The following is a 12686-nucleotide window of genomic DNA, read 5'->3' as shown; positions in this document are numbered from 1 at the left end:
TGTGAAAAAAAACTGAGCTATACGATTTGAGACATACTCCGATCCTGGCAGAGGGGCTCCAGGCTATAACCGTAAGCCAGCAGGGTGCAGACAGCCTCCCTGACACTTTCCCTGCCCACTCTCCTAGTCCTTTCATCAAGAAGGCCGTAGGGCACGAGATACGGGCTCCGCTTTGCTTTCACATCCTAAAAATACAGATGCAAAGAGCAAAAATGGAGAATTTTATTTGTAAGACAGCAATATCAATGCTAGTGGTGCCAGAGTATGTTGTTACAAAGTGCATTTCATGTTGTGACTGAAACACGATGTACAGAAAAAACCTTTTCATATACTCTATCAATATAGATTATTTGATTAAATAAGAGCTGCAATGAACAGTTGATTTATAGATTAGCTGGTAAATGAACACCCAACTATTTTGATAATTGATTAATTGTTTTCAGTCTATCCTTTTTATTGTTGTTGTCCAAATTCGGAAATGTGAATACTTTCTGTTCTTGTTCAGTCCTCTATAACAGTAAAGTGAATATCTTTGGGTTGTGGGCAAAACGAGACATTTCAGACTGTCATCTTGGCCTTTGGGAAACACTGATCAACAGTTTTCCCCAATTTCTGACATTTTATGCCAAACTTGCATCCCTAGCTCACTAGCACTTCCTCCTCAGTAATGCCTGATCAATGCACTTATCCAGAACAGAGCATAAACCTGTTGGCATCCATAGGTCCATCCCTGCTTGATCCGCTCTCTCGCCCAAACATTGTGATCACTTTCTGCCAGCAAGTTCACCACTTCCTGGTGAGCAGGGGTTAGAAAAACGTGGCTCAGGTCTACTGGGGCAGGTCTGTAACCACTGGGCTGCTCATACCTGAGAAAGAAAATATAAAGGGCATAAGGAATATCGAGTGCAGGGGCTCCAAACATGCAAATAAATGGATTAAACGTATTAATCAAAAAGTACATACTTAGTGGCAAGTCTCATGTATTTGACTCTCTCCTCAGCGTGGTCATCAGTCAAACCAATGTGGAAACCAAGGGCAAGGAGCATTCTCGAGTGGAAAAACATTTGCTAATATTAATAACATGATGACAGACACTAATTATTTGTCATTTATTTGTATCGTGTTCAACAAATTAATAACAAATAATCAAGTATATTATTCTGTCTGTCTACTGTACAACTGCTCACCGGAGGGTGTCTTGAGCCATCTGAAGGTTCTGGTTCCTCTCCTGCTCTGACAGCTTGGAGAACTCAACCAGACAGGGATCATGCTTCTTCACTTCATCTCTTGCCTGTTTGACATAAGCTGATATTTTTTATGCTGCAAGTAAAACTGAGGCAAGCTGGAACAAGTTTCAAGTCGAGCTTTGGATGATACTTTCCTCCTACATATTTTGTGACAAGGGGATATAACAACTATTATTTAATTTATTATATGCGATTAAATTATAAATGCCGTTTCTCTTTTTCTTACAGGTCCATACGTCCATCCAAGATCAATCCTGTCCATTGCCCAGACTTCATGGATATTCTCAGCCATTTTTTCTCGGATATCCTCAAGTTGTGGGGGCAATACTACCTATGATGGATATACAAGTAGGATAAACTTACTTTAACTACATTGGTATGATATATTTCAGGATAAAAGATCGATTTTTAAAAATGTATTCTATTGTATTCTATATATATATATATATACACACAATGTACACACACACACACACACACACACACACATACATACATAGGTATATATACATTCAATTGGCTACATCAAATTAAATATAATGCCTTTTCTAAATCCAAAAATAATCGCAAACTGTTTAATATCTTAGCAATTAAAACCATTTTAAAAAGAAAAAATTCTAAATAAAATCGGTTTGAAAATGTAGATTTTTACCTTGCTTATGTCCACTGGTGTGGGAGTAAAGGTCACTGGAGTGGTAGGTACTAAGGGACCAATGAGTGATTGCCTCCCTTCTCCATGATCCAAAATGTATTTCTGACATGGCTCTACCTTCAGCTTGACTCTTGGGAGCAGAGCGTCAGAGCATGGAGCAAAACCAGGAGGAGGCAAGAAGCGAAACTCTCCATGCCGTCCTCCAAACAGAAAACGAACCCTGATTTACAGAAATAGGAAAAGGAATGCTTTATTGGCATTTAAGCTTGAACTGAGACAAAAATACATATTACAAATACAATATGTTAATTAAAAATACAAATACACAAATTAAAAGTATTAGTAAGCACAGTATAGCCAGTTATAGAAAAAACACATCTTAACTACTGACTTGACTCCAGCAGAAAAGCTGACCACAGGATAAAGAAAGCCATCAGCTCTGAAGTTCTCCAACATGCCCTGCACAGGAAGACCATTGACCCTGAAGGAGATGCAGAGAGCACTGAGGTCGAGGCAGCAGCTGACCACATCATCATCTTTCAGCAGGTGAGGGAAGGGAGAGCTCACTCTACGGCCCACACCGCCTGAGATTCAGGAGAGACAGTCATCAGAGTCATGTACAGATTTATTTTATTTTGTTGTTTGTTAGTAGTTTCTCCTCAACTAGCGACATTTAGTTTTGTAACATGCTTCTGGGCCCACCACATGGCTATCATTTTTTATGATATAAAGCAATAGAAAATCATTATTTATTATCAGATCAATTCGTAATTCCTAGAAAGGAATTTTCGTTGCACTCCGTTGTTGTTGTTGCAATAGCTGAGACTGGACAGTTTCTGGATTTATCATGATGACAAACAAGCATCACTGTGGTTGCTGCTGGTTTAATAGCAATCTCTCCCCTTATCTCTCTTCGCAGGCTTTAAGTAACAAGCAGTAATAGATGACTGGCTGAACAGTGGCAGTTATTGCTTTTATTCCAGTAGCTGCTGAGATTTCAGGCTTTCCAAAAAGGCAAATGAAATCTAGTTAATTGAATTTCTTTATTGTTTCTTTTAATTAGACATGGTACATAAACCACACTCCTTTTATGGTACTAAATTAAATGCACTAAGATTGTTTAATCTAAATTTCTACGATCTCTCTGTGCCAATGTTTGTATGTGGTGCAATATACTCTATTGTGCAATGATCTTAAAACGTCCCTAAAGTCTACCATGCAGTCTCTTCGCCTGAGTTTGTGAAGGAATTCAAGATTACAGAGAACAAATAAACACAGTATGCCGGGTCATAAATCTTTCTTGTAGACGTGACATCACATCCTATATTCAATCCTGCAAAATACATGTATACTCTGTGTGCGTGCGTGCGTGTGTCCGTGCGTGTGTGTTAATGTACATTATGTTCAGATTGTTTTGATGATACTTTCTGCTGGTCTACTGTATATTTGTACCCTTAATAGATATCTTGAACTAATTTATCTAGAAAAATTAACCTCTCAGAGTCAATACAAAGTCTGAGAAAAATTAAACAAGAACCAAAAAGCTGTTATACATGCAAACATATGTCAGTGAGCTAACTCCCCCCCGTCAAACTTATACTGTAAACTCTGGTTTTGATCTCATCCTCACCTGACCAGAGGTGAAGCCCATCAAAGCTGTAGGAGCAGAGGTCGTCTCCCACTCCGTTGCCCCCCCAGCCTTCACCTCCTGTGGGCCTCGGCTGGTAGCCCTCAGTGGAAGCCCAGCCAACACGCAGGTGTGTGGGCTCAGATGTGAGGAAGGAGTCGATGTGATCCACAACCAGCTCGTAGTACCACCTGCGATGCTGGGCTGAGTCTTCCCCCATAGCCAAGAAGATGTTTGGCCTCATGCTGAGGTGGAAGAATGTGAAGAGCAAATAAAAATAGCAAATAAAAGACAGTGATGGATAGTGGTGCCTTTCTTTCATCTCATCTGTGAAAGATAGATTGTGGGTTATGTTATATTGGAGTGTGTAAATAACTGACTTTTTCTTGGATTACAGAGAATCACTGAATTGAATATCTAAGTAGACAGTCTTAGGTACGCTTCTTCGATTTTTACCATAACTACACCATGTAGGATCACACACTGCATTTCCCTTATTCAGGGCAATTGGTACTCTGTGCAGCCCACAAAGAACATAACTCTCATGGGATCAGAACATGCAGTGTTATAAATGTAAATATATACGAAAGAACAAATACAGACCCAGGCTCTTGTAGAGGCTTTCATTTTGACCTCCAAATATCAATGCTGACACTAAATTAGCAGAAATAATACCAGAAGTAGCGTACGAGAAACAATACGGTGGAGAGCTATGTGGCAGAGAGAATCACCAATATGTTGATGGAATTAAGTCTGGCCAACACAGTGTCTAGAGAATAAATGCTAGTTCATATAATGACACTAACCTTGCCCTAGACAGAGCTCTCATGACAGTGCACAAAAGGAAACAGAGAAAATATGATTTGGTTTAGATGATAGAAGAGATTGGATAAAAATGGGAAAGAAGAATGGATTAAGAAAAAAAGAATAGGAAAAGGAGCATCTGGAAGAACTGACAAAATGTGGCAGGCAAGAGAAGATGGAAAAGAGAAAAGGCAATTGATGAAATACAGGAAATGAAAATGAAGGCAGATGTACTAATAAAGCATTTAGTGGAACAAGAAGTAAAAGTGATAGAATGAGAAATGACTTGAGGAGAAAGAGAGGGCTGGGAAACGGACTGAGCAGGTGTGAAAAATATGAAACAAAATAAGCTGTAAGGCATGAGGAGCAAAATGGGCTGCTGATAGAGAAAAGCATGATAAAAGAAGGCAGCTGCTGAGCAGGTGAGGTAAAAAGAGAAAAAAACAAGCTCAAAGAAAAATGAAATGGAAACTGCCCACAAGATCAGACTGGCACAGTAGGCCAAAAGAACATGAAATATGATGAAACTTTCTACAAAGTGTCCAAACATGAAGTCCGTTGAGCTATACCATTTCAGACAGTGGGCAACTTTTCAGAGAAAAGAAATGCTAACTGCAAGGAAACAGAACAGATCCTGGTCTGATTATCAGAGAAAAAGAATTAGTGCAGCAAATGAAGAGGGGACACTGAAGGAGACAAGTAATTTTTTCTGTGAACTCAACTCTAAACCAGAAAAAATGAGTGCCGCACTGTGGAGAAACTGAAGTGTCTCTTGTACCAAGATGATAAACTAATAAAAGGATACTGCAGGCAGCAGCAGCATCATCTCTACAATTGACAAACAGCACTCAGCTTAACAAATGCACGAGCGAGCATGAGAAGAAGCCTTCATTCAGTGGTGGCCCCAAGAAAAAATTAATGGATACGATATGGTTAGATGCACTTCATGTAACACAGGCACAATTTAAATCTGCTTTTGCAAATCCCATCTATAATTTTGATATTCTTTTTGTAACTTGTTGAAATCTTATTTGTGTGTATAGTGAACAGACAAAATTTAAAGGACACAGATATGACAGAATGGAGGATAAAAGAATGACTGACAAAACCAAGTCATCCTATTTGGAGAAGACACTGGAAAATTGTACCTGGTGACCCGATTAGCCAGACGTGTTTGGAGCAGCAAGTCTCTGTCTGGCAGCAGGTTGTCACAGATGAGGTTCTGATTGGACCGCACCGCCACACCATGGCACACACACAGAGAGCACAGCACCTCCAGCACCTGGAACACAACCTGTCAGCACTTCATCCAACAACAGCTTCATTAAACACATGGAAATTATCCTACATTAGGGAACATATCAAAAACTGCTATTATTGACACCACACTTGTTTTTGCATGAGTGCAACACTGAAAGCTTATTTTCCGAACCATGCTGCAGGCATAACAGGCAGATTTTGAGATGACATTTACGAGATAATAATGGATGAGTTGTTCCCCCTAAAAATTTAAAATTTAGTTAAGCTCCTGCATTCCAGCCAGTAAACACAGACATAACATGACAGCATAGGCAACAAATGGTTATTTTGCATCCATTATTGACACAGAAAGCACATGAATTCTCATGCTCTTTATTTCAAACAAACAAATGCCTTGTAAACACTACCTTGTGGTTGCATCCATGCTTGTCAAGAAAAGAGAGGATTGAATGAATGTGTCCTTCTTTGATGGCATTCAATGCTTCAGGACTTTCCACAAGGACACACTGCAGAACCTCCAAGACTCCTGTTCATGACAATAGGAGATAGTTTATAGTTGATATTTTACAATGGGGTTGCAAAAAGAAATTTAATTTAGTCCATCTATGCTACATAACAGAAAAAAATAAATCAGTCAGGCTCTAAAAGATATAACTATTAATGAAGTGTGCAGAAGTCCAACTAACCAGATGAAGCCTCCAGCCGGTCTAGCCTGCTAATCAGCCAGTCTACAGAACCTGAGAAATGCGCACAGTTTACACGGTTTTCCCGGAGCAGAGCAGCTGAAAGGGTAAAAAGAAGGAAACATATGAGGAAGAAGTCTTCATGGATAATTTTTAGGATAGCTGCATTCAAATGGCTTATTAACAGCTTAGTAGATATCAAAGAAGGAAAATATGTATCTATTTGCTATCTGTGGCAGTGGATAATCAATGCTGTGATGTCATTATTGAAAACGAAAAAGTAGTATTGAACGATCCATATTGAAAATACATGTGTTAATTCTCACCTAGTAGCTTGTAGAAACGGTTAAGGATGGTCTCCCACTCTTCTCCTGTGTCACTTTGAACAGCCTCAGCAAAATGAGACGCACTACTAAATTGGTGCAGACGGTCGATACAATCTAAGACCAAATCTATCACACCCTGAAAAGAGATGGTGTAATTTATGGAAGAGTGATGAACACATCACATGTAAGACAGATTTATTCATTCACACATATAGATTTATCTACCTCTTCTTGAAACATGTGCTGCCGATTCTTTAGAGCTGTCTTGTTGTTCTGTTTTGCTTCATGGTCTAGCCCCTCTGGTGGAGGCTGGAAATAGTTTATTAGGTCCTGCAGACTACATGTTACCATCTCCATTGGCAGGCTGACAGACGTGAGGTTTCCTTGCTGACTAAAACCATCCAGTTTCCTAAAGAAAAGGCGGGTTAGGTATGATTAAAAAATATATATCACAGAGGTAGTCATTTATCACCCAGACTAAACTACAAGAGTGCCAAATCTTTTTGATTTGATTGGTTTGAAAGAGGCAGAGTTTTGAATGTGACTAATATGACTGGGTTTAGCAATTTTCTATAATACATATTCTATGTTATCCTTATCTGAATCAAGGGCCTAAGGATATTAATTATGATTGTATTGATTGATTAACTGTTAGAAAGCATGACACACTATGTGGGTATCTGGTTGAAATTAATCAATTAATTTATTTTTTCAATTAATTATCAACTATTTTTATAATCATTAAATCCATTTAAGTATTTTTTTGAAGAGAAAAAGTCATTCTTGTATGATTTCAGCTTCTTAAATGTGACTATTTGATGTGATTTCCTGTTTTTCTTTACTCCTTTTTGACAGTAAACTGTAAATCTTTGGGTTGTGGACAGAACAAGACATTTGTCATTACCTCACAGATTAATCATCAATGAAGATCATTTTTGTTGTAGCCCAAAGCTGAGCCCCCAAGTTATTCCATCGTTTAAATTTTTCTCTCAGTGCAGAAGAGACCTATTTTTGCATTTCTCAATTTTTTTTTAGATACATGGTAGAATTCCCATGGGATCTTGAAAATGTTCTGGCATTTTTAAAAAGTTTGTGGTGCTGTTTCTGGGTATTAAGTTTGTGAATCTTTCTGTACGTGTGCACGATACACAATAAAGTACAATACCATGGCACATCTCATTCAGGCCATAGGTACTACATGAAGTACGACTGGTATACAACAAGGACATAAACCTGACAGGTAACTGATTTTGAGGGGTTTAAAGCCTACTCAAGATTTGAAAGCTTAGCCTCACTCTCTACTGAGGTAGAGAACACTGCAGCTGGAAACAACCTTCTCTATATCAGTGTAGTCATGTCTGTATCACAATGAGAGTTATTATTAGCATCCAGTACCTGATAAAGCGAGTGAAGAGGAGTGTAGCACTCCGAATGAGTCTTGCAGTGTGAGATTCTTCTTTCTGACAGCGAGACAGCGTCAGCCCATCGTCCATGTGACCCTCTCTGTGCAAAATTGCCTGGAAACATTTAATTTGCAAATTGTTCCCTATTCATTCTTGGATTCAGTACATTTTCAAATTCAATTTTCTTTCAAGAAAGTTGACACATAAAATGAGTGTTTGGCTCATACGTTACGATTCTCTTCCAACAGTAATTTGAATGCAAGGCTTTACCTTTCGCTGGGCTACTCCCATGCGTGTAGATTTGGCATCAACAGTTTGATAGGTGAGCCAGAGACCAGAGTCTACATGCTGGACAAAACATATGGAGTCTCCATACTTGATCTCTGGAGTTCCCATGCCATCAAAATTAGTCTTTGTGCCAGTGTCGAGCTTTTCCTACAAACGAAAAGCTTTTGTTACATGTATCAGAAACTTTTGGTTTATGAACTGATGACAGCAGCCCTAGAAAAAAGTTAGGTGTATCTTGGATCAATCTCTTTTGGCTCCTGACCTTTGATGATCTAAAGCAGAAGGAAGTTGTGTTGATGTCAGCCTTGTCTCGATCAACCAGATGCAGGCCTTTCTCCTCTGTAAGACCCAGGTACCTCCCAGTGGTCATATGGCACATTCGGAAAGGCTGACCCCAACATGTATGCCTACCACTCCAACTAAGGAATATCAAGAGCATTGTGTTTTATTGCTTTTGCTTTCCTCTGAAGGAAATTTAACAGTTCACAAGATTCAGTTTTTCCACTTTATGGTTGAAACGGCAGGAGAGCAAACAGAGGACAAACAACCCTAATCCATTTCAGGTTAGTGATATTAAATGTGATCCAGCAACACTGTAGAGCCCTTGTGGGAGTAAAAAAAAACATCAGAAACAGAAATTGTGGGCCCTGCTCTGGCAGTGACCAGAGGCATTGTGTGTAAAATGATACTGACTCCCTGTATGGTCTGAACGACAACCAACTGCTATGTGTTTGTCTGCATCATTTTCTTTTTTTCTGCAAATGTTCTTGCAAATGAGACTATAACATTTTATGGACTTTTTCAATAATAGGTGTAATACTGTAGACCATCACATCACATGTATACTTACACAACACGCAGAATCTCGAGCCTCCACAGTGAGCGGGCATGGCTGGAGACGGATCCCATCTCATAATGCATTATCCTAGATTAATTTTAAAAAACAAAACACATTACCAAAGAAGTAAAGGAAGGTTTGTCTTGTTGGCATGACAGGAGACAGTTTTTGTTAACTGACCTTTGCAGCTCCTCTCCATGCTCTGTGGATGGAATAGTCAAACATGCGTCACTATGGCTGTGGAGTAGCCGCAATGTGTCGCCCCCCTTCAGGTATCCTAGAATTAGCACAACAGACACCAGACATAGTCTCTAGTGACATTTACTGCATCAGTGAAACAGGCCATTTGTTGGCTATAACTGGTGTCAGAACATGGGTAACCATAATAGCACAGATGATATGCTTCATAGTAATGATAGGCACAGCTCTTGAGACTTTTACACAGTGGATGGAAAAGCGCATTGTTCGGTTGCTACAAAAGATTGCTGTGTTGTACAAGGCAACAGTGGACCTGCTTCTTGTTTATGTTTGTCATCGATCTGAGAAAGGACACAAATTTATAAAAACAATGTGACAAATGTGACTTGAAATGAGTATCCTTGACTGCGCCCTACACAGACAGATATATAAATGTGATTTACCTACAAGGGACTGGGAAGGGAAGCTTCTATATCCATCTGTCCTCTCTACAAATCGACTACGTTGATTAAAAACAGTAAATTTACCTCGCAGAACATGTCAGTTGCTGGTCTGTGCTGCCTCGGTGGGTTAGTTTATTTGTAACTTTGGTGTTAACGCATTAATACATCTTGATAGACCAGACCGGACTAGAGCCCCTGGGCAGACAGTTGAGAAGAATCCGATATATTCAACCTATCTCTACCTGTCAGCAAGCCTGTCAGTGCTGCCCATAGGGCCCTCTCGGATCTTTGTTTTTCTGCCGGTGCTGCTTAGGCTGCTGTACATATCATTTTAATGTGATCATATACCCAGTGTGTAAATTCTGGGTAGAGGTGGGGGTACTCCATTCCCCTGTTTAGCAAAATGCTTCCCAGTTATTAACCTGTCATCTCTCCTCATCCCCCCTGAGATTTTTTTGTCAAAAAAATAGAAACTGAAAGAATGGACTAAATTCTTCCCACGTGCAATTCAAAATCTGTATGTCTCATATCTGAGACTGTAGCGATTATTCAAAGTGACAGTAGAGAGCATGTTTTGAGCACACATACTCAGACCAAACTTCAGTCACAGGAAATTAAATAGTACATGTTAAAAACGAACAAATCGCCTATTGAATACACTGCAAACATGCATATTGAAGCGTCACTGCAGTCAAGAACAGTTTCGATGCGACATTTTTGCAGGCGGGTAATTTTCATGTTCGTGCTGTTTATCCGCCAGGTCCCCAGTGTGTCAATGCCTTAACACAAGTGCTAATTAGCATAATCAAAGCCTGCATTTTAAGATTTGCAATCTGATTTTCTCTCTAACATCAGTAGCCAAAAAAGGGGCATCACATATTGCTGGAATACCTCTTTGACCATTCTCAGTTTTTTGACAGAACAATCAGTTGTCAAACTTGCCTTGAGCAACTCCACCTCCAGAGCAGATGGGAGCAACACTCCAGAGAGTCTGCTGGAAGGCTGCATTAACAATCAGGCTGTCACTCAAGCTTTTGTTGTCAAATACAGAGCCAAAGGACAGGTGCTGGGAAGAAACAAAATGGTGATAGCAAAAATGGGCTCATCAACAATGAATACAGCTTCTGATTTTACTTCTACAGGAGTTGTTATCCCAAACAATTATGCTAAACAACTCATCAGAGGCAAAGAGAATATAGATTGCAGACAACAGAAGAAAGTCAAAGGAAATTAAATCAATGACATAGAAAGGGTAGTTTCTCATTCAAAGCTCAGACGTAAGATGGAGGAGAAATGCAGTGGAAAAGAACACACATTCACTTCAGCAACTTCAGATGTTTAGTTATTAGTCTGTCGTCTGTTCTTCAAATGAATAACAGGGTGAGGGTGCCATTTAAAATAGTCTGAAAAACGTAAAGCAGATTCTTTGTCATCAAGGCACTAAAAAGTCTTTACTGACTTACCAGATATCTTTCTGAGGACACATTAACCAATATCAGGTCATCTCCAACACGCACTTTCTCACCCTCTGACCTCTGTCTGGATGCTGGGTGGACGGTCCACCAACATGCCTCACCTGAACCACAAAACAAACAGATGCATTTTCTCTTTCATAGATGAAATTAAAAATAAACCAAATTATATTACAGTTATAGAAAATCAATCAATCAGCTCAACAAAATCATTAACTGGAGGGTAATAGTAAAATACCAGCTTTATCCTCTTGCAGACCGACATCAAAAGCCAGTTTGTCAGTGGAAGACTGAGATGAAGACAAGCAGCTGAGATACTAGGAGTTAAATGAACAATGGAAATATGAGTTAACGGTTCCTTTTAAAGTTATATTTTCCATATGTTAGTGGAAAAAATAAGACTGCTACCATTGGATTTATCTCTGCATTATATCAAGATGACTCACCATGCCACTGTACGAGTGTAGAAACAACACTGCCTGGCCATAAAGAAGGGTGCGATGGCTTCCTCCACCTTCCACCTGTGAATCAGATTGTATTATAGAACTCGTAGTGTGAGGAATCCCAATAGCACTAGTGTGACAAGTAAATCAATTCAAAAAGAAATAAATTGGAACAACATCAGTTCAAACAATGGCAAAAATTAAGCAGAATATCAGAAACAAACAATCCTAAAACATTTGCTTAATTTTGTTTGCTTGAGACTTAATGTCAACACCAGCTGTTCCAATTTTATGATGACTGATTTGTCAGCGTTATAAGATAATGTTAACCTTGTTGCTCCAGATGAATCAATACAGTCCAAATCCCCCTCCAATACAGTGTCAGATTAAATCACTATCTTTAGTATAGTCAACGTATATTTGACTTTCTTGAAGTCTTGAAATTTTGATCAAATTTAAATTAAAATATGAATGTCACAATGACACTGATTTATAGCGAATAACATCTGTTCATAAAGTGTTGAGATGCACTGGGAAACAAAAAGAGAAGACTCGCACCTCTGCAGCCAGGTGCTTGCTGTGGGTCAGCATCTCCTGCAGGGCTCTAACAGAGAGGCACTGGGCCAAGACAAAGCCACATACAGACAGGTCTGGTGGAACATTCTGTCAGAAAATAAAGAGACAACAGAACAGGTGTCACTGAGGTAGCTGCATATCTGTCTACTGCCTCTATAAGGTAATGAAGCAACTAGCACAGACGAGGACCACAGCATTTTGGGGGAAAAAAGGGAAAATCTGCCATACAAAATAAGAAAACTAATTAACTATAACAGAAAAAGCTGCTGGGAAAAAAATAAATAAGACATAATTTAATCTTGATGTAAACATACGGAAGTCTTTCCTTACAGGTTAAACATTCACACACTTTCAGGAATTATTTGCTCATTTTACAGATCCATCTTCATTACTTTGTTTTTGACAAAGTGTGAGGATAACTGACAA

The 12686-nt window shown here is 39.2% G+C and overlaps 1 protein-coding gene across 4 annotated transcripts in view; it reads right to left on the bottom strand.

Annotated features, from left to right (window-relative positions):
* ryr2b (ryanodine receptor 2b (cardiac)) overlaps positions 1-12686 on the bottom strand; it is a 64702-nt gene that overhangs the window by 49322 nt on the left and 2694 nt on the right. For all 4 annotated transcript variants that reach the window (XM_030441993.1, XM_030441990.1, XM_030441992.1 and 1 more), the window contains exons 3-25: positions 12243-12347; positions 11688-11762; positions 11480-11558; positions 11233-11345; positions 10712-10835; positions 9309-9405; positions 9141-9215; positions 8553-8709; positions 8273-8437; positions 7995-8116; positions 6825-7008; positions 6600-6735; positions 6277-6372; positions 5998-6116; positions 5479-5612; positions 3530-3771; positions 2291-2483; positions 1900-2119; positions 1474-1578; positions 1188-1291; positions 964-1047; positions 707-866; positions 38-185 (exon numbers count right to left, since the gene is read on the bottom strand). In XM_030441993.1, the coding sequence (XP_030297853.1) occupies positions 38-185; positions 707-866; positions 964-1047; positions 1188-1291; positions 1474-1578; positions 1900-2119; positions 2291-2483; positions 3530-3771; positions 5479-5612; positions 5998-6116; positions 6277-6372; positions 6600-6735; positions 6825-7008; positions 7995-8116; positions 8273-8437; positions 8553-8709; positions 9141-9215; positions 9309-9405; positions 10712-10835; positions 11233-11345; positions 11480-11558; positions 11688-11762; positions 12243-12347 (3037 nt within the window). The remainder of the gene's footprint in view (positions 1-37; positions 186-706; positions 867-963; positions 1048-1187; positions 1292-1473; positions 1579-1899; positions 2120-2290; positions 2484-3529; positions 3772-5478; positions 5613-5997; positions 6117-6276; positions 6373-6599; positions 6736-6824; positions 7009-7994; positions 8117-8272; positions 8438-8552; positions 8710-9140; positions 9216-9308; positions 9406-10711; positions 10836-11232; positions 11346-11479; positions 11559-11687; positions 11763-12242; positions 12348-12686) is intronic.

This window comes from Sparus aurata, chromosome 15 (assembly GCF_900880675.1).
Source record: "Sparus aurata chromosome 15, fSpaAur1.1, whole genome shotgun sequence".
NCBI lineage: Eukaryota > Metazoa > Chordata > Actinopteri > Spariformes > Sparidae > Sparus > Sparus aurata.
This window is presented reverse-complemented; position numbering and strand designations above follow the sequence as displayed.